Here is a 26,277-nt window from a genome sequence, read left to right as displayed (position 1 = left end):
AGGCCTGCGAACCATCATCTGCCTATACCTTGGTCTGGAGTCGGTGCAGAGACCCAAGATCAGATCTGGGACAGCAAGGTCTGCGCCATCTGGGAGAGGTGGCCCCTGTAATGAAGTAGCGCCACATTCGGCTTGTGAGCACAGCAATGATCAAATATGAATCGCCCTTGCCCCACAGGCCCCTGGATCTTGCAAGCCATGTAGCAGCCACTATAGCTGCTACGTCCGTAGCTAAGCCACTGGTAGTAAGGAAGCCTACCCCATTTTGATTTTACTATCCTAAATTTATTTTTTTATTTTTATTTTTTTTAAATTGACCTCACTTGTTGCTTTTAGGTGCTGTCTCGGGCTCCCCGTCTCCTCCTGGTCCCGTACATTAGGCCTGCAGAGCAGTCCAAGCATCAGGGCCAAGAGGGAGCGGGATCAGCCCCTGCTACCTCCATACAGGCTTCTGCATGGCATGTGAGGTAACTCCTCCCCTTGTCTGGCCCCACCCCTCCCCCAAGTTACTGTCAGAGACCGGGAGAGTGGGTGACTGCTGTAGGGGAACGAGGAAAGGTAACAGAGAATTTTTTTTTCTGTTTCATACGAGAAACGGGCCAACGGAAGAGGGGGATAGAGGGTAGGGGTCCACAGGAGGGGGCTGTAGAACGGCAGTAGGAGGCTGGAGGATGGGAGGAGCTTCCCTCTCTTATTATGCCCCCAGCTGTTCGCCCCTTATATTATGCTCTGCTCAACAGCTCCTCCTCATAATGTGCCCCCAGCTCCCCCTTGTTGCTAGTAAAAAAATTTTAAAAAAGTTACTCGCCTCTCCCTGTTCCCCTGCAGAAGTCCTCATCGTTGCTGCTGTGTACAGCCCTGAAGCCGGCTTGCAAGATGACATCACATAGTTCCTGCCCGTACTGCTACACACAGCAGCAGCAGAGGCACAGTGATAATGCAGGGAGCTGACTGCTATGTTTTTATTTCTGTATTCAACTTTGACTGGGTAACCTCTGACCATTTACTTCACTGATGATAGCATGAAAACCGCCCCCCCCCCCCTTCCCCCTTGCTTTTCCCATCCATCAGTCCCTACCCTTGATTTTGTGAAGTTTATGTATTTTATTTTGGTTTTTGAACCAATCTAATCTTGCCACTAAAGGCGATTAATATTTGTATTTTATTTATTTATTACTTATTTATGCCAATGTTGGCGTTTGTTTGACCTTGTTGGTCCTCGCTCTGTTTTTTACCTTTCAAAAACCTTCTTTAAAACAATAAAGATAAGTAAATGATCATTAATAATTTCAAAATAAAATGTTTTGGGTCAGTACCAGATCCTTCATCAATACATAAATTGACACAAATCATGCTTTGGTATATATTATACTTATTTAGGTATGTTTTAAACCATTCATCGCAATTTTTTATTCAGCATTTACACCTTAACCACAACCAATCACATACTGGCAATCCACTTTTAACATGTCACACTAGCAATCAGTGATTGAGAACATTTACAGATGTGTTGCTGACCTCTGCTGGAAGAGACTAGGAAATGCAGGTTAGTACTGCTGAATCTTCAAATTTCACTCATTGCATATTGGGTAGAAATAAATTTATATCGACCATTTTCCAGTAAAAGTATTAATTTTTTTAATTATTTATTCATAATGTTCGTATGTTTGATTTTGTGTTGACACATTAGAAAGAACAAATTTCTTTTAGCTACTAGTTTGTAATTTTGATCCCATAGTTATGAAAGCTGTAGTGACAGATAGGAGAGCAGCACTAGCAGTGAAGGTATTGTCATAATATTGGTACTGTCACTAGTGGCGACTTTTGGGATAATAGCTGCCCGGGCAATGTTTGATGGAGATGATCGCTGCAATGCTTTATCTACTGCAGTTAAAGCAAAGAACAGGATTGTACCATTTTGTACAACTGCATCTTTTGGAACAAAAGTGAATGTTTCACTAGATCCAGCCGGCTGCGGTGTCAGAATAGAAATGTCCACTATAATCGAGTTGTCAAACTTCTGCAGCAGCTCCTTCAGATCCGTGCTCATTCTCAAGTCATACCTTGATGCTAAAATAAGAACAGAAATCAATACAAGGTCAATTACATAATGGTCATTAGAGGTCAAGTCAGCTCTGTGATGTCTGGTTTGCTAACATTGTGTATTCTATAAGATAGGAGCACACTGTACATTGGCCTTTTGAATGCTATACATGTATTCATTTTTCTCCACTGATACAATTCATGATCACTCACAGGGGTTTCACCCAAGTTCGCTCAATTTTACATCGACTTTTACTACCTTAGTGCGTTGGGCTGTCTGAGCTGAAAAATATGTACTCGTGTATATTTGTTTTGGCTTTGTGCTCCTGCCATATTTTTCTTTTTCTGCTGGTCAGATATGTCTTTAATATATCTCCATTAAGATCTTTAGTGTATTTAGTGACTTTTTAAACAAAAGTTACAAAAAAGTCCCCCAAAAAGTCACAGTGCTTTCCTTAGCAGGTATGGATTTGCAACTTTTTTGTGACTTTTTACAAATAATCTGAAATCTACAGAAAATTAGGCGATGGTGAACTTTTAAGGAAGACTGTCTTAGGCAAAGAAAAAGTTACAATTGTGCATGTGCCAAAATTAAAGTCGCACAAAATTAAGAAAAGGCCAAGCCAAAGGTACATGGATACAAGAAAAAAAAATCAGTTTCCTATCCATGTGCCTGTGATTATGCATCAACATCACAACTATTTTTCATTTTAAAACCCAAAAAAGATAATGTGATAATACATATTTTCTCCATTCTTAGCATAGATAGTATCTGTGTGTTGAGTTTTACCCAGGCCCCTTGGCTTGAATGGGCATGTTTTGTCTGAAAAACAGATGAAAATAAAATATTTTCCATGAAAAATATACATATACAAAGGGATGTATGTAATATATGAACTGACTTTGAAAAACATTGACAGCACAGAGATAAAACAGAGTTTTGAAACATTTTGGAAATATACAGTAAATGGTCTCCCGTCCCTATCCCACCATCAGCAGTCAGGAAGGAGAAACAATCAGAGCTTCTGCGCAAATGTTAAGGTCTTGGACTCTTCAAGTGATATAACATTTTGAGTCAAAGATGCAAAGTATAACTAAAAAGGAAATAAATTCTCACCAGTTCCTTGGTCCAGATCATCACCAGTGGCTGTCCACGATAACACAATTTTATCACCTTCTACCCATGCTTCCAAGTCCGAAATCCTCTCAGGTGCAAAAATATCTGGTCTCGGCCCAAGAGGAACATTAGAAATCACAAATGAACCACCAGCCGATGTCCTACTGAAGTCTCCCAAAGTAACCTGAAGGGTTGTGTCATTTTCAGCAGGATTTGGGGCATTCATAAATATTGTACCTGTAACACAAATACATTATTTTATGTATTCCTAAAAAAAAGGTGTGCAATTTACAAAAGAAAATTCCCATTAACTCCATTATGTATTTTGACAAACTAAAGAGTTTCTGGATCAGGATATACAGCACACAACCTCCTTCTAGTTTCACACTTCTCGTGTGTTTGCCTTCCAAGTAGGGGTCTCTTATCCCTTTTACAGTAAGTAAGACCTCTTCTTTCATATCTGTCTAATTTATCCATCCCTATCTCTTACTCTCTCTCTAAACTATCTGTGTATTTCGTGTTCCTGCTGATTCCTGCTCTGACCATGTTCCCTTCTCAGTAGGTGATATTTTGTTCCTTGCAGTCTCTTGGTTTTCCAATCCAAAATTGGCTTTATCATATGCAGCCTCTGCCATTTCTCTAATTATAGAGATTAGAGACTGCCCATGATGATACAGCAGTCAGCCTGTTTTTGCAGGCTATGCGCAGTGGCAGGCCACACACCCCACTGACAACAAACACCCCTCTACAACAGGCAACATCCAAGATCCTCCCTCCCTGACAATGCACAAGCTCGCTCACAACACAAACCCCTCCCGCAATGACAATAATAAAGCTTCCTTCACTGATACCTGAGTGAAGTTGGCCCCCCCCCCACCTTGTTCAAATCAAACAAAATGGGTGTCAAACGTTTGTGCTACGTTTGTGCTGGTTTGTGCAGCAGAAATTTTTGTTTGTGCCGCCATCGTTATCGAGATTTTAATGAAAGTTTCCAGAGGTCATCAGAGGTCAACAAGCCCCCCCCCCCCACATTGCCCAATTCAAACAAAACTGGTGCCGAACAATTCTGCTACGTTTGTGCTGCGCAAATTTTTGTTTGTGCTGCTTTTGTTTTGAATATATGAACAAAAAATTAAAGTTCAAAAGTTTAAGCAGCCCCCCCACATTAACCGAATCAAACAAAACTGGTGTCAAACGTTAGTGCTACGTTTGTGCAGCAAAAATTTTTGTTTGTGCCGCTATAATTTTTAAGGTATGTTCAGGTGTTTGAGGTGTTTAGGATGAACTGGTAAAAAACAAACCTAGTGACACTTCCCTGGCTTGATCACCAGGGGGAGCTAGAAAACACATTGTACTTTGGAAGAAATGAACTCTGATGACCTCTGCAAAAAAGTATGAATATATTAAAAATGATAGCGGCACAAACGAAAAATTTTGCTGCACAAACGTAGCACTAACGTTTGACACCAGTTTTGTTTGATTCGGTTAATGTGGGGGGGCTGCTTGAACTTTTGAACTTTAATTTTTTGTTCATATATTCAAAACAAAAGCAGCACAAACAAAAATTTGCGCAGCACAAACCAGCACAAACGTAGCAGAATTGTTCGGCACCAGTTTTGTTTGATTTGGGCAATGTGGGGGGGCTGGTTGACCTCTGATGACCTCTGGAAACTTTCATTAAAATCTTAAAAACGATAGCGGCACAAACCAGCACAAATGTAGCACAAACGTTTGACACCAATTTTGTTTGATTTGAACAAGGTGGGGGGGCCAACTTCACTCAGGTTTCACTGATGGCATCCAAGTTCCCCAGCTGAAAACAAACCATCTCCTACTGAGAACAAACAAGCTTGTCATCACCAAAAACACATAATCCCCACTAACAACACCCCCCCCCACTGACACCATCCAAGCTCCACTCACTGACCACATACCCCTCCCCCACTGACAACATTCAAGTTCTCCCCACTGACAGTAAGAACCCCACCCCACTGACAGCACACAAGCCTCCCTCACTAATGACACACACCTCCCCACTGACAAGACAATGTCCCCCTTACTGACAAAACACACATCCCTCCACCACTGACAATAAAACCCTAACCCCACTGACAACACAGAGCTTTCCCAGACTGACAACATCCAAGCCCCCCCTCACTGACAAAAAAACCCCTTCCCCACTGAGAACTCACAAGCTTATTGTCACTGATAACACACACCACTTTTTCAATGACAACACACACCGATTCACCACTGACAACATCCAAGTTCCCCCTCACTGACAAAACACACTTCTCCTGCTCTGACCACTCCAAACTCTCCCCTCCCCCACTGACAACACACAAGCTCTCCCTCACTGACAAAACACACTTATCCTGCTCAAACTCTCCCCTCCCCCACTGACAACACACAAGCTCCTCCTCACTGACAACACACACCTCCCCACTGATAATATCCAAGCTCCCCCTCACTGACAAAACACACTTCTCCCACAGTGGCAACATCCAAACTCTCCCCTCCCCTACTAACAACACACAAGCTCCCCCCTCACCCCCCACTGACAACACTCTTCCACTGACAACATCCAATCATCCAAGCTCCTCCCACTGACACACAAACTTCCCCCCCACCTCCCACTGGCAAAATCCAAACTCCCCCCCCAAACATCCAAGATGCCCACTCCTTAATGACAACACACACACACTGTCCTCCACTGACAATAGACAAGACTCTCCTCACTGTCAACACACAAGTTACTTACCTCATGTTTCCTGTTCCTCTCCCCATTGCCATCTCTCCTGGTGAGCAGCCCATGCTGTGGGAGTGGGGTCCCATAGCTGGAGGAGGTGCAGCTACCTCTCCAGCTCTGGAGCCTGAGTCTCACAGAATGAAAGGGGTGGGGACAGCAGCACAGGACTGAGCAGAGGAGAATCTGTACATCCAACCTGCGCCCCTTTCCAGCCTGAGCAGAGGTGGCCCAAGGCCGTTACCTACCTTTACTTAACCCTCGTCTCAGCACTGCAATAGACTTAATGCTCTGACATTCCGAGTGAAGCAAACTGTTACTGAGGGCCACTTATTGTAACTTTGTTAGTGGCCCCAGAAATGCAAATTCTGCTGCTTCCAGCTATGTACAAGAGTTGCACAGGCACTGGGGCTCATTTACAAAAGGTTGCGTGTTTTACTTTTGTTGGACTGTTCGCCTTTTTCGGGGATTACACCGTTTGCACAGGTATTAAACAGGTGCCTGGGCTGGGATTTTGGCGCACGCGATCCTATTTTGGTGCAGCTGACTGGCTTCTGTGCAACACAATTTAGGTGTCGTGCCGTCAGACGATCTGACCGATTTGGACTGAGTGTGGGATTTAACTTTCAAATTGTGTCGCAAGCCCAAGCACTTAGATGCACCACTAAAAAGATGGTGAACGCTGTTGGACCTAAGCGGGGAAGCGTCACATGCAGAAAATCAGGCGCACGGCAATGTGCATTGGAGTTGAACAATGCACTTTCGGTGAACTCTGGGGATGGGGTAAGTAAATGTGCCCCACTGTGTCAGAACACTCTCTCTCTTCTGTGACTTCCAGTACTTCTGTCTGTGTTATGCTCGACCTGAACCCTGAGCCTGCATCCAGCGTAAGCCAGAAGCACAACCTGAACAGGAACCTTAACCCGTGTGTCCTCTCTGACCGGGAACCTGTTTGTTGATATTATTATGTCTGCATATTTATCTGCCATGACAGAATCATCATCCACAACATCCAAATCTGGTGTGTAAAATAAGGTGGCTTTCGTCAGTTGCAGAGCCTGGTTCTATTGGTGCTGAACTTTTGCAGCTGCAATAACAGCACCTCCCTCACACTTCAGTTAGTCAGTTGGACTTTCTACTGACACCACAAGTCTTCTGTCTGTGTTTTGCTGAACCTATACCTGAAACTGTATTCAATCTAAGCTGTTACCCTAAACTCCAGACTGTTCAAGAACCCTGAACCTGTATCTAAGCCCGGATCCCGTCTGACCAGAAACCCTCAACCTTGTACCCTGCCTGATCCAGAAATCCAACCCTGTATTGGACCCTGAGGCTGTAGATCTTTTGTTTTATATAAAAGTAAAATACATTACAATATATAACACAAACCAAACATAATATACAATATATACAATAACTTACCAGCCCCATCCACAACCCCCACCAAACTGATTATCACATCCTAAACCAAACCAATAAACAATGTCAAACCACACCCAAAAATATACATAAATGACCATAAATAAACATAAACGCACCCCACACCCTCTAATAACAAAACACCCCACACAGATCACATCCCACATCCGTGTTTTTTTGTTTTTTTTTTCTTTCTTCCTCTTCCTGAGCCTGTACCTTGCTCCCAAGCTTGTTTCTTGATACTATTGCGTCTGTGTAATTTTCTGCCCATCATGCTGGGAAATGGTAAGAAATTTTTAATGGAATCAATTTAGAAAATTGCTCAGTTTTGTATTTAGTAAGAAAATAAACAATGAGCCCTTAAACATTCTTTTGAGCCTGTATAAAGGATGTTTCTTGAAACATTTTGATGCAGAAATGAGCAGAAAAGTAGTTGTACTTACCATTTTCCACATAGCCAGACATATACATGGCCCGACTTGTTGGTGTTGCCAGACGACTGCCATCTTTTCCTTCTACACGTACTTTTAAACTATATCTTCCATTTTCAGGATAAGAGAAGAAGTACTTTGAATAGATGCCATCATTCTTCACCACATCGGCACCTTTCAAAGGCAACAGAAATAGTACTCAGTCGGTAGTGCAAATGTTACAAAAAGTTACACAGAAATAAAGTGGAGAAATAAAGGAAATCTATCATGAAAATCAAGCATGAAAAGCATTTCAGACTCATTAGCATAATTTTGGAAGTTGATTTTAGAAGGAAAGAGGCCATATATAACAAATAGAAGAAGATTATCAGTCACAGGGGCTACCAGTTTTCATTTTTGATGCACACAACCATTTTTCATGCGACACAAATTTCTACACTGAAGGGGGCGTTCTAGTACGTGCGCCAGAAATCCTGGGCGCCCTCTGCCCTATCCACAGGCAAACTACACATAGTACAGACTGCACTGTTCTTAGTAAATGTGCCCCACGGTGCCTGGATCAATGAGTAAGTGTCCTTGGTTTATCATGCTTGATCTTGATGGAAGATTTCCTTTAAATTGTAGAGACCTGATTCTGTGGTCCCAGTGCACGCACCATTACCCCTCAAATACGGTAATCCTATGTGATCACGACATTTGATCACATTTACTTTAGTTGACCATGTCGAGGTTGAGGGAACTGTTCATTCCTTTGTGCAGCCTAGAGTTTTCCAGGCACAAAAATTATTAATATTTATTATATAATATTATGTAAAAATGGCATTGACTGCTCCCCTGGGAGCTAATAAAACAGAAAATAACAAATGCAGAACATTTTCAAAACATACCATAAGTTTAAAGGGGTTTCCTGAGACTGTAAAACAAAAAAAAATGGTGGCCAGGAGGGGGCTTTTTCAAAAAAATGTACTCACCTCTGTCTCTCCCAGCATCCCACGCTGCTATCTCTCCGTGCCGCATGTAAACAAACAGTGGCATGGAGTCTGCGCTCAGCTTCCAGCTGGCCAAGGTGGCCGGCTACGCCCACACGTCCTGCATGATACAGAGCTGGGAATAGGGCAGAGTGGCCATGGTCCTTGCCTATGTTTGTTTAAATGGGGCACAGACTGGAGAGGTGGCATTGCCAGACACTGGAAGGGGCCGCGAATGTAAGTATATGTTCCTTTTTTTCAGCAGTCCCCTCCCGACACCAATGTTTTTTTATTTTACAGTTCCGGACAACCCCTTTAAGTAACTCCCCTTTCTACAGGAGACATATAAAATAAATAAATAAAACATATTCGTTATCACCAAAATTGAAAATTTTTAAAATTTAATTTAACAACCAGTATTTACTCTTAGCTCATTAAAATATGTACCTGCCCCATTGTCCAATAGGTCCAAATAAGTGATATTTCCAACATCTGTTTCAATAATGGCTCTCACTTTCACCCCAGTCACAGGAACGAGCCCCTGGGTGACTGATGCATAGACAATCATTGGATTTGGATAGCTGTTTCTCACGGCATTCATGTGAGCCTGGACAGTAATTGGCGGCACGTTTTTATCTGAAGCTTTAGAGTTAACAATAACTGATATGACTTGACTAATTGTCCGTGAGTTGCAAATGTTGTATCGCCAGGTTCCTTTCTGAAAGAGATCAACATTGTACATTAACTAACCGAAAAAAAGAGGCAATACAAGGCAATGTGAACATAAAAATAGCAAATCAAGCTTGAAAGCTTCTGAGGATGTCATGAAGAATGAGAAGTAAATGCAAAAAAGTTTGACTTATTTTCTTATACCTTGGGGCCATAGGAAAATGTGTCCCACACAACCCTTGTAGTCCTCGGCACTTTTAAGAAACATTGTTTTTTAGAATATGTGTTATGCTTTTACCTTTAGGCCTCCTGCACATGACAATGTGCACATCACAGGCTGCAAACAACGGATGTGTGGTCTGTTTGTGTGTCGTACGTGCAGACAGACGTATGTGCCCAGGGACCGCAGACTGTGCCAATAGTGCCAGGACCAGGAGGCACGAGGATGAGGTCCACTTCCTGTTAGTCTGCTTTAAATACTCAGCAGTGAGGGACACTCACTTCATGGGACTATCAAATCTCCTCCTAGGATTCTGCTCCATGGAGGAGGAACAGGAAATCCCCATCCTGCCGGGGGAAGAGGAGACCACAATGGCCATAGCTGCACAATATGTCACTGCCTGCCATAGGCTGAGAGACGTGTGATATACCAGGGACTGAAACATAATAACACCCCGAACCACATGTCCCCCTTTGCTGTTCCCCGTGACCCTGTACCCCACCTTTATTCCCCACAATCCAATATTTTATAAATGGGTTGGCAATGCTAACTTGTTTTGGTCCTGCCAATAAAGCTTCTTTGAATTTGAATTCAAGCCAGTGACAGGAGAAGATCCTGGCTGGGCCATAAACGCAGGGAGGAATAGGGCCTGCTCTGAGTTTTGTGGCTCAGGCAGTCAGCTTGTACACAGAGTTCGGTAAACCAGAGCCTTGTGTATGAACTCATGTTCATGTGCGTGAGGTCTTATATTAATGTTATTTGTGTGGTTGTTTTAATTATTAATACAATATTCCTGGGGGCCAGGATATGGTGGTATTGCCATGGTGCAAACATTTATATGGGGAAGATGGTCTTGTCTTCCTAGGGCACCAAAATTCCTTGCCCCAGCCTTACTGCATGGAATCTGTAGTCCCCCTAAGGTTCTCCACCACCACAAATGATAGAGGCTGCACGTAGAGGAAAAGAAGCTATTCAGGAAAACAGTTTTAAGGCACACCGGCAGTAAGAGACATAAGACCAGGTAAGAAGCTTAGGGGCTTCTTTTTCAAAAATATTGTGCCAAATTGTCAAGAACTAATATTGTAGGGCAGGCATTTCTCTAACTTTTTGTAATTCCCATATGAAGGACAATATTAACCCCAGTCATGGATGGAACAAGAACACCCACAAAATGTAGACTTTTATGAAAATACTACCTACATTGGGGAAGATTTATTTATAATGGCACATTCTTCACCAAGTTTTATAACCATTGTACCTTGTGTGACACGCCGGAATTACAAAGAGGTTCCAACCTCTTAGTGGCTTCTACTGAAAACAAGTGTAATAGAGAGATGTGCACACCTTTTGTTTTTACGATCCATTTCAGATATTGAGTTACAAATACACATACATATAAGTGTTACCATTTTACTTTACTGTACCTCAGCTGTTCCTGGGATTGCAAGCCTAGAAGATTTCGAAGTGGAGTTACTGGTAAAATCAGCTTGGGTATATATTTTGCCTTTTGGATCTTGTAACTTAATGTTTGGTACTTCAGATTGCCATGTGACTAGAAAGAAAGTGTCATTTCCCACAGTTCTGTCAATGATGACGGTGCCACTTAAACATTTGCTTGGCTCAACAGTTGACCCAGAGCTTTCCAGCTGTCAGAAACATAAACAACATTTTAAACCACCGCCCTTAGTGGTCCTATGCTCAAGAATACAGGGGCACAACACTTCCAGTGGGGTGCTAGAAGATGAGGGAACAGGGGTCTCGTCAATGGAATAGGGAGACAGGTGGGTTTTCTGGATATCCATCATAGCTAGTGAGCACATTGCAGCCAATAAGTTAATGTCAGAAAGTAGGGCAGTGCTTCACAACCTCTAAGCCATGTGCACACGACTATGCTCGATCTGTGAAAAATGAGCCGTGGACTGCACACTTGACCACAGTGCTGGGGTTGGGGAAAAATTAAGGTACAGAGTCCCTTTTTCCCTGCAAAACAACAGCGTGATTACAGATGAGCGCTGATATTTTGAAGAGAAGAAGGGACTCCATGCATCATTTTTAACTATGATGAATAGAGTCCCATCCCCGACACTGAGGTCAGTCCGCAAAATCCAGTCAGCATTTTTTTGTCCTCATACACCCTTAGTGTTGGCTTATTTTTTCATCCATATACTGTAAATTCTGCTTTACGTACACTATTTGCCCACTTTCCTTCTAACATACCATTGCTTGTACGTGGGTCTGTAAGAGTTATATTATAGCATAAAATGCTTTGATGGCACAGATAATGCTGAGTGCTGTAGTATTCTTCTTGTTAAATCTGACAGATACTGAAGGTAAAATTAGCTTGGGTATAACCAATTAGCTTGGATGTAGCATTATACTACACATTACACACTTTTAGCCCTAGTAGCGGTCCACTACATGCCCCCTTTTTGCCTCCATTTTAAACTTGACTTTTCAATTTGGGGGGTATTTTCCCTGCACCAGTGCCGGATGCTGCAACCAGTTCAGACCAGCCAACCTGTTAGGCCTTTACAAGTGTCATAAAAGGCATCTACTCCTCCTTGCTTATTTATTCCCTCCCCTTATCCATCCACACTTTTTTCTGCTACAGAATATACACACACTCACCGGCCACATTATTAGGTACACCTGTCCAACTGCTCGTTAACACTTAATTTCTAATCAGTCAATCACATGGCGGCATTTAGGCATGTAGACATGGTCAAGACAATCTCCTGCAGTTCAAACCGAGCATCAGTATGGGGAAGAAAGGTGATTTGAGTGCCTTTGAACGGGGCATGGTTGTTGGTGCCAGAAGGGCTGGTCTGAGTATTTCAGAAACTGCTGATCTACTGGGATTTTCACGCACAACCATCTCTAGGGTTTACAGAGAATGGTCCAAAAAAGAAAAAACATCCAGTGAGCGGCAGTTCTGTGGGCGGAAATGCCTTGTTGATGCCAGAGGTCAGAGGAGAATGGGCAGACTGGTTCGAGCTGATAGAAAGGCAACAGTGACTCAAATTACCACCCGTTACAACCAAGGTAGGCAGAAGAGCATCTCTGAATGCACAGTACGTCGAACTTTGAGGCAGATGGGCTACAGCAGCAGAAGACCACACCGGGTGCCACTCCTTTCAGCTAAGAACAGGAAACTGAGGCTACAATTTGCACAAGCTCATCCAAATTGGATAGTAGAAGATTGGAAAAACGTTGCCTGGTCTGATGAGTCTCGATTTCTGCTGCGACATTCGGATGGTAGGGTCAGAATTTGGCGTCAACAACATGAAAGCATGGATCCATCCTGCCTTGTATCAACGGTTCAGGCTGGTGGTGGTGGTGTCATGGTGTGGGGAATATTTTCTTGGCACTCTTTGGGCCCCTTGGTACCAATTGAGCATCGTTGCAACGCCACAGCCTACCTGAGTATTGTTGCTGACCATGTCCATCCCTTTATGACCACAATGTACCCAACATCTGATGGCTACTTTCAGCAGGATAATGCGCCATGTCATAAAGCTGGAATCATCTCAGACTGGTTTCTTGAACATGACAATGAGTTCACTGTACTCAAATGGCCTCCACAGTCACCAGATCTCAATCCAATAGAGCATCTTTGGGATGTGGTGGAACGGGAGATTTGCATCATGGATGTGCAGCCGACAAATCTGCGGCAACTGTGTGATGCCATCATGTCAATATGGACCAAAATCTCTGAGGAATGCTTCCAGCACCTTGTTGAATCTATGCCACGAAGAATTGAGGCAGCTCTGAAGGCAAAAGGGGGTCCAACCCGTTACTAGCATGGTGTACCTAATAAAGTGGCCGGTGAGTGTATATTTCTTTCCTGAGCTGGTGATATAGATTAGTGCTATAAGGTGACACTTTAGATTATGCAACTGTTATTAAACATCCAAATAGTTCTCTCTATGATCATGACTTGTTCTGCCCACAGTAGGTATGCTCAAGTAGTATAAACAGTAAATCCTCAAGCTGTGTGAGCAAGGGATGTGATAAATATACTGGGATAAATAATATTCCTGTGATTTGTTTATTTTTGGAAGACACTCAGATTCAACTAAAAATGTAAAAAAAAAAACCCTGCCCACACGCATATATAGAGATACACACAGAGGGGGGGATTTATCATAAGCTGGCCCTTGTGTGCTTAGACCTCATGTTGTATCCGCCGGCCGTTCTGTCTGGCAGACAAAACTACGTTAGATCCGACCTGGTTTAGCTTTCAGTAAAAATTTGCAAACATTCACTGGTGAATGTTCGATGACTTTTAAAAATTACGTAGGCACAGCTTAGGAACGCCCAGTGTGCGCCCAGTCTGCCGGCAGCTGTGCCCCTCCACGTCCACATGGTGTGGAGGTGGCGTAGTCCCTGGAATAATCACAATTTATTGTGAAAGAAATTGAGATTATTTCAGTGCTTCTACACCAAAAAACTGGCATAGAATCACTGATAAATCTCCCCCAAAGTGTACAAGTACAAGTCAAGTACAAAGATGTCCAACCTGAAAAGAGATGTCACCAGTTGATGGCTGAATTCCACTGAAGGCATCAATCAAACCATTACTGTCCACTTTATCAGTTGCTTTGTAGTTTAATCCTTCTGTAAAAAAAAAAACACAGCCACTCAAAATGTTTTTTGCCACTTTCATCTTCACACAAGTAGTCAGGTTGTACATTGCATGAATGTGTAGCAAAAGTCGGACTAACATTGACCAAAGTAATAGCATAGTATAGAAAATAGCAGAATATCAGGACAAAGTGCACAATATCAGAACAAAAATAGAATGAACCCTCCATAGACTGAAGGCAGGTCAGCTCCCAGAGTTGAGGTTCTGTCGTCTAAAAGTAGTATAATTGACTGTCAGCTCTGCTACATATCGGGGGGAAAAAAACTCATATATGAGTTCAGTCCTCAGCATGGCTCTCATTATGGCCGTGATCATGGACTGATCATTGACTGATCACGGAATTTTGTGAAACAGGCCTAAGTTGTATTATTTGCTTGTGAAGGTAGTCCCAGTGTATCCATCCACTTACCCCATATTTTTTCAAATTTTGTTATACAATTTCATTTTTGGTATGACCCATATTTTAAATTATATTAAATTTCCTCCTGTATGCTTCAAGAAGAGGCATCTTTTCATATCCGTTAGTGATAGAGGCATACTTCCCTGGAAGCTTCTTATAAAACCTGTGTAGCAAAGTTATCATACTCTGTGCTAAAGAGTGATCTAATATCTGTACATTTCTGCCGGTGCATTGCTTTCCGCCGGTGTATGACCCCTTAGTTCCTGTAACGTTAAGCCCACCTGTCATTTCAGCAATGTCTTCCAGGGCCTGGGAGGCACTAGGTCCAAGAGCAATGAAATGAATTATAGAACCACTATATTTTATATTAGGAAAACACAGTGTAGTGTCAAAGTTGTCTTCTCCATCTGTCAGTAAGACAATTTCAGTGCCATGTGTTGATCCATCAAATTTTTCGTTTACCTGGAAATAGGTGATAAATACATTTTTGTGAATTGAAAATGTGTATGAAGTTTTAAGTCAGTGAAACTATTAAAGGAAAAGTGTCATCAGGAGCCCTTTTTTTGGCTCCCCCATGTCCCCATAGATAATAGTATACACACTGCCAACGAGTTTTTACAGTAAAATGGCTTTTGGCATTCTATCTGTCTGGTTCACATGGCTGAGGTTGGTCCAGGATATGCTCTGGGAGCATGGGCTATTTTTAGTGTACTGGCTGTACTCTAAAACAAATATAAAAGTACTTTGACAGGTCTCCATTAGTGTCAGTGGTTATTTGACCTTTTGGTGGTAAGAAATTGAGTGATTTGGGAATTTTTTCAGAAACCAAACAATGACCTCACATCCAAACACAAAATATTGCTATAGAAGTCTTATAAAATGATGACTTACCCTAAAACCTGTCAGGATTCCTTGGCAAATGTCTGTTCCACTACTCAGCCTAGTTGGTAGTAGAGATTTTAGATAGTTTCTTTGGACATTGCTGGTAATTTTTACTAACTGTGAAATTTCATGAGTTTGATGTGAGAATGTGACTATTCCAACATAGGATCCAGTTTCAACAATCTGAGTAATGAAAACTTCTGCAGCCTGATAGAGTCTGCCAATCCGATTATCCTATAAGTATAACACAATGAACAGTTCATGTTTATGAGATTTAAATAGGAAAGAAGATTAAGCGATAATAAGTCTTTGTAAGGAATGGAACAAGTGATAGGTAAAGGAGCGGCAGTATGCATCCTACTAGTTCCCTGCTGGCCTCTAGTACCTGATCCTATCTCACCCCATAGGAAATGCCAGGATCTCCTGTATTTCAAGATGGAAGAAGAAATTGTAGGGTGATTTTGAGATCTTGTAGACTTTAATAACTTACACTATACATGCTCCAGGAAACATCCAGTACAAGAGTTATCACTCTGTCTCTTTTCTGAATAAGTGAAAAAGATGGGACAGGAATATTGGTGCTGCTCATTGGAGGAGTGGATGTTATATCAGTAGAGTTCATTATAACTTCCCATGTACTGAGTGAGTTACACATTTTATTTTGTAGAGTTGGTGCTTCAATGTTATGGTTAGTGGAATCACAAAATTCCGAGACCTGATGAAAAAAAAGAATGAGCACAATGTTAAAATGTTTGCACCCTTGACTGACACAGTTGCAATTTACATGCGGAATAAGGCAGCGCCTTTCCGTTTGCTGGCATCGTTCATGTACTGTATATATTTATATGGGGATAGATTCTTTTTTTTCCTGGGGGGGGGGCTGTATATATTTATATGGGGCCAGATTTTTCTCCTGGGGCTGGATAATGTTTATACTGGGGGGGTTTATGTACATTTATATGGGGCCTGATACGGTTTATACTCCGGGGGGGGGGGCTGTATATATTTATATGGGGCTGAATACTGTATATAATTAAACTGAGGGGGTGGGCTGCTGTTGTAGTGGAGTGGGGCACTGTGGCTGCTGTGAGGGGGGGATAGGTGGTTAGGTGTGGAGCACTGTGGCTGGTGAGGTGTGGGGTAGTGTGACTGCTGCTGGGTGGGTGATGGGGCACTGTGGCTGTTTGGTGGAGCCTTTTGGCTGCTATTGGGGTACTGGCTATTGGTTGCTGTGGAGACACATACTGGCCATTCCAATTTCTGAGGTTGCATTCACACGGGGCTATTGTGTTATGGTTGCTTTTCATAACGCACAGACTCTTCCTGAGATCACCTGTTGAAATAAGATTGCGTTTGTATCACATTAAGAAAATGCAGGAGGAGTCTGTGTTTTGAAATGCAACAAAATCACCATGCTTGAATAAAACCTCAGGTTATTGTTATTTAACAAGACATTCAGCTTTGTGGTTGCCCTCATAGGGCTGAATGTAATGGTAATTCTATATAAATTACAATTGTAGAGTAATAAAATTCGGCCCCTTTAAGGCAACCACTAGGCTGATGTGGCCCCCAGTGAAAATTAGTATGACACCCCTGCTCTAAGCAAACACTTCATCATTCCTCTGGGCTATGAAATGCTGTGTGCTGACAATGTACTTAGATTACCAGGGTACTGGTTTATCTACACTTTTATTGAGCTTCTGATCTGTCTACTAGTATCTGACACATAGAAAAAGAGAGGTGAGACACATGAGAGCTGATGAGATCCATGAGATGGATATAAAATACAATGACACTCTCACCTATAACTCACCTATAACTCACACTGTCAGCTCAGGCAGTGCCTGTGTCTGAGATGAGGCAGAGAGCACATGCAGACAAGCAAAGCTATTCATGAGAAGAATCCGACCATAGTCAAAAGATTTACAGTCGGATCCAGGGGCAACCAAAATTGTATACACCAAGACTGATAGAGACAGGTTGGAATTACATCTGTTAAATGCTGTATTTTTGTTAACAACTGTGAATTATTATATTATTTTGCTATCCTGAGTATATTTAAGAATCTTTTCTTCAGGGGAATACCACTTTAAGGCTGGCGTTTAAAGCGATAGTCATCCCCCCCCATGCCTCAACGTGTCACAATGTGAATTCTGTAGTAAGAGTTAGGTCTCATGCACACAAACATATCCCCGTACGGCTACGGCCAAGCGGGCATACGTCCGCACAAGATGCATTGCAATGCATTGTACACGGCCCGTAACACGAGGATAGGATTTGTCCTATCTTTTCCTTGTGTACAGAGCGGTATGGTGTCGCACATGCCATTGCCATCTATGGGGGGCGTATGTACGGCCACAAGCCACCGGCCATACATTTGTCCCCCAAACGGACATTGATATTGATGACCTCTCGACTTAAATAAAAGCTCCAGTTCCAAAGCGGTGGTTATCCCAGCGGCAACAGGCTTTTAAAATTAACTGGGCACTTATGACATTAATACTCACAGATGATATTGCTTGTGAATACATAATGGATTGCTTGATATTCTGACTCTTCTCTGGAACGAAAACACAACCATGTTCATACAGTCCAGTTTTTGGGTCAATAGAGCACCATTTTAAGTTACAAGAATTTCCTTGACACTGATCTTGTCTCTTTACATTAAGACCAAGGATGTACTTGGAACACCTGGAATAGATATAGCACATGTTATTTCACGACAAAATTTACAAGGAAGATATAAATAAGAAACATGTTTGTAGAAGGAAGAAGATATAGAAGATTGGATGGACTCTTTAAGGACCAAACTGTTTGGGCCCTAAGGACCCAGCATTTATTTAAATTTTTCCATCCTTACTTCCAGAAGGCGCAACTTTTTTTTATTTTCCGGTCTACATAGGCAAGATTTATTCTCTTTATAACTCTTTATATGGAGGAGAATTAAACAAAGAGGCAATATGCTTCTTTTTTTTTTAATTAAAGGAAATCTACCACTAGTCTACTGGTGGTAGTGTGTCCTAATTAGACTGCTTGATCAGTCTAGGGGATGGGGGGACCATTTTTAGCAGGTTTTTAGACATCATTATTAATGAATTATGAACTTTGTAAAGCAGCAGTGCCAGAGCGCCTCTCGGCTTGGCTGGCTTTTAATTTACTCACGCACCCTGCTGCAAGCCGTGTCCTGCTCTCAGCGAGGGAATTACGATGCGGCCAGTGACGTCAGAGGGCCGGAGCATGGAGAGAGCAAGGCGAGGAGGTCCCTCACTGCGCTGTTATGTCAAATTAATCCAGTAGAAAAGTAGATCACAAATTTATTGAACTTCGGACAGGTGAACTACACTTTTCAGGAGTGAACCTCTCCCTTCATCAGGTTCCTAAAACTCTATTACCACTGAGATGAAGGTGGTCCTTTGGGATAACCCATATGTTCCCTCTAGAGATGAGCGAGCACTAAAATGCTCGAGTGCTCGTTACTCGAGTCAAACTTTTCCCGATGCTCGAGTGCTCATATCGAATAATGAACCCCATTGAAGTCAATGGGAGACTCGAGCATTTTTCCCTGAAAGAACACATTGAAAGATCACAGTGAAGAACACATTGCAGATGTTTCCATACATCTGCTAACTTATTCAAAGACACGCGTGCTGAACAGTGTTCTCCACAAAAGTATGTGAAAAACAATATGTGTGAAAAACACATTGCAGTATTATGGCTTTTTTTTGCATGACTAGATTAAATTTTTAGGTACAATTTTTTCTTCCATCAGACTTTTTGAAGACTTTTTGTTTTAAAGTTTTGGGAGACCGAAAGAACAAAGATTTCCTTTTTGTTCTTGCTTTTTATGTTTTCTACTATTCACTGTACAGGCAAAATAATAGGATTTGTTTTTTCTCTTATTTTTAGGGAATATACTAAAGTGTAAATAAAGGAGAAATAGTGGTGTATTTCTTTTTTACTTTATCTTATTAAACTTCATTCCACTTTTTATGTTATATCAATCCCCATTGCCTCCAATGACCTCCGCTGAGCAGGAGGGAGCAGGGTGGGGAGATGGAACCTACTGTGTCTTTACAATCTATGTTTGACACACTATACATTGGATGCCTCCGTCTGCTTTCCTGAGGTATACGCTGAGAATATAACATAAACATGATGTGAATCTAGAGTTGTATAAATAACAATAAATATAATGTAAGCACCTTGTTGCTTCTACTTTTCCATTTGTTGCAATGTAGTATGGTGTGTCTGCGTTATACTCATCGAAGACGCCCCATCGCAGATGAGCCCATTCATGGACAAACACTCTTCCTGAGGACATAATAAATAATATACGTTACAAAATATCAGCAGTACTGATGAGCAATCATTTAAGGTTAATTGGTCCAAACTGATGTTGCTCCAATTGTTCTGTTAATTGGTATATAAATGCAAAAAAAAAAAATTGTATGCAAACTGAGACAGTGTTTTGGGCTGCACGGGTAATATTTCTAGGCTTTATTCTTGGCTGGTAACTCCCACCAGTACACTTCCTTATATTAATAAGTGGGAGACAAAACTGGGAGAAGAGCGCCACTTGCGAGACAGCTGTTTTATATGGTCTATCTATTTATCTCTGATTGAGGTGGGCTACAAGGTCCTAATGTTCTGGTATATGGTCCAGCAGAGGCTCTCCCATATCTTCCCTGACTCTTCAGCTTCTTGTTTCAGAAGTTGTGGTCAGGAGCGATTTTTTTACATACTTAGTGAACTTGCCTGACACTATGTTGATTCTGGGTATAGGTACATGGACTGATCTTTAAAGGGGTATTTCCACGAAGACAAGTTTCTTAAATGTACACAATAACAAAATAACACATTCTCTAATTTAATGTTTTTAACAAAAATACAGCACTTCACAGATATAACAGATTACAATCTGTTTTAGATATAATTACAATCAGTCTTGGTGTACACAATTTCAGTTGCCCCTGGTTCCCAACCTAGTATCTTCAGACTTTAGGGTCAGCAGCCATTTTGGTTTTCTGTCTGACGGACATAGAGCTGAGATTACTGTCACTCTCTGTTCCCTGCACTCTAGCCCCTCCCCTTCCTGGACGGAGCTCACACATTGATACACACACGCTGAGTTCTTGCCGGCAGCAGTGTGAGGAGAACTACAAGCTACAGACAGATAAGTTCTTTATCTGGGGAGGAAGGCTCAGATCTAGCAGTGTGTTGTGGAATAAGCATCTCATGGATCTCATCATATCCGATCTTTCTCATTTCTTTGTACTATAATCGGACACATAGAAAATGTGCAGATACTAAAAGAAAGTGTATATAAACCTTGTACCCTGATAATATAACCACATTTTCAGCTCACAGAACTGGATGGCTCAAATTAAAAGTAAAGGAATAAAATAATATTTATTGTGTCAATATCACTATGGGATTAAAATTTGAGAATTTTCTTTAATGGGCAAACCCCTTTAAATTCACACATGGTCACCTATAAAAACCACCTGGCAGATACCTGATGTTTTTTTACAGGACAAAAAAATAAGTTTTTATTTAAATAAAAAAATTTGAAAAAATAGCTTTTGTTTTTTTTTTTATTTTCAGTACCTTTTACCTTAGTAATGGTAGTGTTTATTAGATGGCACCTATTACTAAGGCCAGGGCTTAGTGTTAGCCAATAAAATGACCAATTCTAACACACTGAGAGCTGGGTACAATCCATTATGGGGTGGCTGCAGACTGGTAAGGCTGCTTTATTCGGTCTGGCTGGTTATAGAATTTTTTAAATAAAATCAGTAATTCAACAATAAGAATGTGATAGTAAGCCAAGCAGCAGCAGCTTGACATTACTGAGGTGGAAAAACCAACTGTTTCTGGGCCCAATAATGCCAAAACGCCGTCACCCCAGTACCTGACCATCCAATTACTGAATTGAACCTGGTCGTTACTGGTACCCTTGCTGGTGATGGTTGTTGAGCTTGTAAATACTTACCCTAAGTTTAAAAAATACATCATTTTTCAATTTTTATATTATAATTCCCCAAAACACCCTAGTTACCCATTTTATAAAAATAAATTATTGATCAATAAGTAGTCAACTGCAAGCATCTGAAATACAAAAAATGAAAACAAAAATGCACTGGAAACGTGGTATATAAGTTTGTTGCACAAGGTTTAAAGGGAACCTGTCATCAGAAATGGTCCTAATAAACCACTACTAGTATATTTTTAAGCAGCTTAACACCTTCCAGATCATGTTTCTTTCATGGCTCAACGTGGTTCCATCATGCAGAAAATAAACTTTAAAGTGTGATATAAACTGGTATAAAGTCAAGGAGGGGGGGAGTTTAACATTGAAGTTAAGATCTCCCCACGTCCTCCCATGTGATTGACATAATGCACTGGACTTCAGGAGATCTGCTTAGTGATGTTTCTGGATGCAGAACTATACATTACATTGAAGGGGGCGTTCTAGGCAAGGAGAGTTTGACTTCAATGTTAAAATGACTTTACTTTATACAACTAATTCACATCTCACTTCAAATTCAATTTTCTGTATTATGCCACCATTCAGGACCATGAAAGAAACATTATCTGGATGGTGTTTAGCTGCATGACAACATAATAGTAGTGGTTTCTTACGTCAATATCAGCTGACAGGTTCCCTTTAATGTCTTAGCGCAATAGGATGTGCATGTACGTTGGGAAATGCGGTCAGTTGTTGCATCCCGACGTACATGTACGTCTCGGCGATCACTCGGGCCCAGTAGAAGAGCCCGGGCGATCGCTGAGGGAGTTCCGCAGTATGTGACAGCTTGGCTCCCACAGTAACAGCTGGGATCGTGTCATAGTGACCGCGGCATCTATGGAGCAGAGCACGGAGGTGCCAACTGGTTCCAAGGCAGCCCTGGGGTCCTATGAAGTTCCCCAGGACTGCTGGCAGTAGGTGCAGCATATGCAGAATGCATAGGCTGACTATGTAATATGCTGCAATACATAAGTATTGCAATATATTACATTGAACAAATCACTTGTTCATGTCCCACCCTTGAACAAAGTGAAACAGTAAAAAAAAGGTTAAAAAAAAGTGTAAATAAAAATAATATAAATAAATTAATAAAGATCCCCTGATACCCCATCACAAAAATTTTGTTAAAAAAGCTGCAAACATTACGATATTTTCACATCCAACCTCCTAAAAAAAAGGATAAAATGTGATCAAAAAGTTACTTTTAACCAACATGATACCATTAAAAATTACAGCTTGTCCTGCAAAAAATAAGCCCTAAAACAGCTCCAGATATAAAAAAAAATAAAAATGTTATGCCTTTTAGAACATGGTGATGCAAAAACAAGCAAATTTCTCGACAAATGAGTTTTCTATTGTGCAAAACAAGGTAACCATAAAAAATCTATATAAATGGGGTATCGCCGTAATTGTGGTGACCTATATAATAAAGATAACATATTATTTTTATTGTACAGTGAACGGCCTACAAAGAAAAAACTAAAAACCCTAAACCAGAATGAATGATTTTCTTATTCTCACCAAGAAAGAGTTAATAAAATCTCATCAATTAGCTATTGAACCCCCCTAAATGATTCAAATCAAAAGTGGATCTCATCCCGGAAATAATAAAGCCCCCATATGTCCATGTTACAATAAAATAAACATTTTATGACCTGTAAAATGTGACAATGCAGATCTGCTCTGAATGGCGCCTCCTTCCATGCTATGCCCAGGCGTGTGCCCATACAGCAGTCACTACCACATATGGGGTATCAGTGTACTCAGGAGAAATTGGGTATTAAACTTTGTGGAGCCATATGTCATTTAAACCATTGTGAATTTTTAATTTTTGGCCAAAATTAATGTATTGTCAAAAAAGTTACAAATTGTAAATTTCACCTCCACTTTGTTTTTACCCCTAGTGAGAAAGTGAGAGGTGTTGTGTGGGAAAACCGCTATCTGTCTTACAGGCAGATGAAATGCTGGTGGTAAAAGCCCTGGATTTGTCTGCAGTGACCCAAGGGTTAATGCAGACATGTGGTAAGCAGGAATAGTCTGTTTTGTCTGTGTTGGCCTAGCTTACACAGACACATTGGTAATGTCCGTACTGGGCCTGCTTATTATGGAGTAGGGGTAGGCTGGTAGTGGGACTCCTACTCCACCCGGGCTTCGGTCCAGGGCTTTTGTATAGCCCACAGGTGCGGGTCACAGGCCTCGTTAGGGCCTGATTTAGTCTGCAGGCCAGAAGCAGTAGGAGAGGCCCTACCTGGAGAGCTGAAAGCGAGATTGCATTCTCACAGCAAAGGTAACTGAGGGTCTCCTGTCTTACTGCTGGCCAAGAGCGTGTGCCAGGCAGCCTGGTACCCGGATAGCTAGGGTCCTCCAAATGTATTAGACAGCGCCTAGCCGGGCAGGAATTACTTTATAATGTTTTTGCATGTGCCTAAGCCAAGGCTGAATTTGTGTTCTGTTTTGCAAGTGTGAATAAACACATAAGTTGGACTTTTAAACCTGCGTGTGTCACTGCTTCCTGCACTGCTACCAGTCAACTACCAGAGCAATTCCCCACACCCTGTAAAACACCTAAAGGGTTAACAAACTTATTAAAGTTGGTTTCTCATACATTGAGGAGTGTCATTTCTATAATGGGGTAATTTATGGGTTTTACTATTATTAGGCTTCTTAAAGTCACTTGAAAACTGAGCAGGTGCCTGTAAACGTAGGTTTTGGCGCCATAACAACCGAGGAAAATGAGAGTATGCGGAAAAAGCCATGGAAACATAAAGCATTTATGGAAAACATTTGGGAAATGTTATTTATAAAGTTATTTGGGCGCTTTGACTATCTACTTAAAAAGAAAATAATTTAGAACTTTAAAAATTGAGAATTTTTTCAAATTTTTGACAAATTTCTATTTTTTTTTATAATTAAACGCAAAATATAGCATCCAAATATTTCCACTAATTTGAAGTACATTTCTGATGAGAAAACAGTCTCAAAATTACCTGGATATGTTAAAGTATTTGAAGGTTATAACCACTTATACACAGGCTGATTTAAAAAATTGTGCTTGGTCCGGAAGCTCTAAAGTTAAGCTCCTTAAGGGGTTAATGATTTGGCCCAGGAACAAAAAGGTTAAGAACTCACTCCACATTCAAGAAGGTGAAATATAACCCGTAGACCAGCTTTTAGTTGCTCTAATTGTAGAAATTATAAACTGTAAAGTGCTGCACCATAAAGATACAGGTACTTGGCTGTCCCCTCTTTACTTATTAAATAATAAAGCTCTGAATTTGTAATTCCATGCTTGTTGCTTGAATAGTTTTTTTTACATGACAATATATATCGAAAAGAAGTATAAGATCCGACAGATCTGTCGGATCTTATACTACTTGAAATCTTCCACCGTTCTTCACTGGAGGGTGGAGGGTGGACTCACACTCACCCCCTTCCCAGACTCTATTCATATTTCGAAAAGGGGCATTTAGATAATTCACAATCAACATCTATTTATTTATATAAACCTAAATTAAATGCCCATTCCTTAAATGTTTCGTACCTCGAGGTCCATAAACTGTGAGTAGATTGTCATCCAGTAAAAAATTAGGTGTTAGGTGGATGTACCTCCCTGGTTCCCCACAGCGACCATATTGTAGAGTGTAAGGATCATCTCTGTACTTCAGGTAGGAGTCCGCAATGACAACATCAGCCTAGATGAGAACCATGCAGAAATTGAATCAATAATCATCCCAAAATACAATCAAAACTGTTCATAAGTCACAACCTTAAAACGTTTGATACATCTTAGGCCCAGTTCACGCGTCATTGGTTTCTTTTACAATCTCCGTTTTAGAATGTTATATCCTATTTCATATATATGACACAGTGATAATGTTAAATATGACATCCTCGTGACTGTATAAATATAAATGGTCTCTTTTCAGAAGAATATAGAAAGAAGGATTATCACACTTTTCTTCCAGCAGATAGAAATGATACTATCTGTAGCTGCCCATGTGATGCTGTGCTGAGGCATTATGTGATTAATAACATACAATAATAACAGACGTCTTATAGATTGGCGTGCTCCTTTAAAATAAAAACTTACATTCTAAATTGAATGGCATTCTAAATTTTTTTTTTAAAGGTAAACATAAAGGAACATTATAGAATAATAATACTCAACCTTTTCATAGGTCTCTGTTTTACTCTTGGTGTAATTTCTGTTCGGCCAGGATGAAGGGATTAGGATTTTCACACTTCTTATAAAAAGTCGTTTCTTTGTAGCATAAAATAGGTATGTTGTTGCTTCTTTAACCATATCCTGAAAAAAGGAAGAGAGTATAAAACATTTATAAAACAGATTCCCATCATTTTATATAGTTTTCATACATAGGACCATAACACTCAATGAAACATCATGAAAATAATTGCCTAAATAGTGAGTAAGAAGTCTGCACAAATATTGCAGCAGGGGATAAACAGTATACACGTTTTAATAACTTCTATATGGTACCTGGATTTTTGTGATTATTTTAGGGTCTTCTTGTAAATTTGGGTTAATGGCAATAACAATGTCTTCATATCCACCATTGTCAAGCTTCACCATAGAGCTCTCAGCTTTCCAGAAGATAACACATGCCACAGTGATCCATGCAAACATCCAGAGTTTCATCTTCTTCCCTGCGCAAGCTCCTGTGCCTGAGGTGAGTGTGAAAGGCTGCAGT

The 26,277-nt window shown here is 41.0% G+C and overlaps 2 protein-coding genes across 2 annotated transcripts in view; both read right to left on the bottom strand.

The window, feature by feature from the left end:
• KLHL20 (kelch like family member 20) overlaps positions 1 to 26,277 on the bottom strand; it is a 144,952-nt gene that overhangs the window by 12,080 nt on the left and 106,595 nt on the right. The gene's annotated exons all lie outside the window — the stretch shown is intronic.
• LOC140104131 (calcium-activated chloride channel regulator 1-like) lies at positions 1,415 to 26,277 on the bottom strand. The gene is made up of 14 exons (XM_072127513.1): positions 26,067 to 26,277; positions 25,737 to 25,874; positions 25,110 to 25,260; positions 19,743 to 19,851; positions 18,048 to 18,231; positions 16,031 to 16,255; positions 15,550 to 15,774; positions 14,940 to 15,120; positions 14,133 to 14,230; positions 11,038 to 11,259; positions 9,172 to 9,442; positions 7,769 to 7,930; positions 3,161 to 3,397; positions 1,415 to 2,070 (listed from the first exon to the last, which is right to left on the bottom strand). The coding sequence occupies exons 1-14, from the start codon at positions 26,223 to 26,225 to the stop codon at positions 1,739 to 1,741; spliced, it is 2,694 nt and encodes an 897-aa protein (XP_071983614.1). The 5' UTR covers positions 26,226 to 26,277; the 3' UTR covers positions 1,415 to 1,738.

Source organism: Engystomops pustulosus, chromosome 10 (assembly GCF_040894005.1).
Source record: "Engystomops pustulosus chromosome 10, aEngPut4.maternal, whole genome shotgun sequence".
NCBI lineage: Eukaryota > Metazoa > Chordata > Amphibia > Anura > Leptodactylidae > Engystomops > Engystomops pustulosus.
This window is presented reverse-complemented; position numbering and strand designations above follow the sequence as displayed.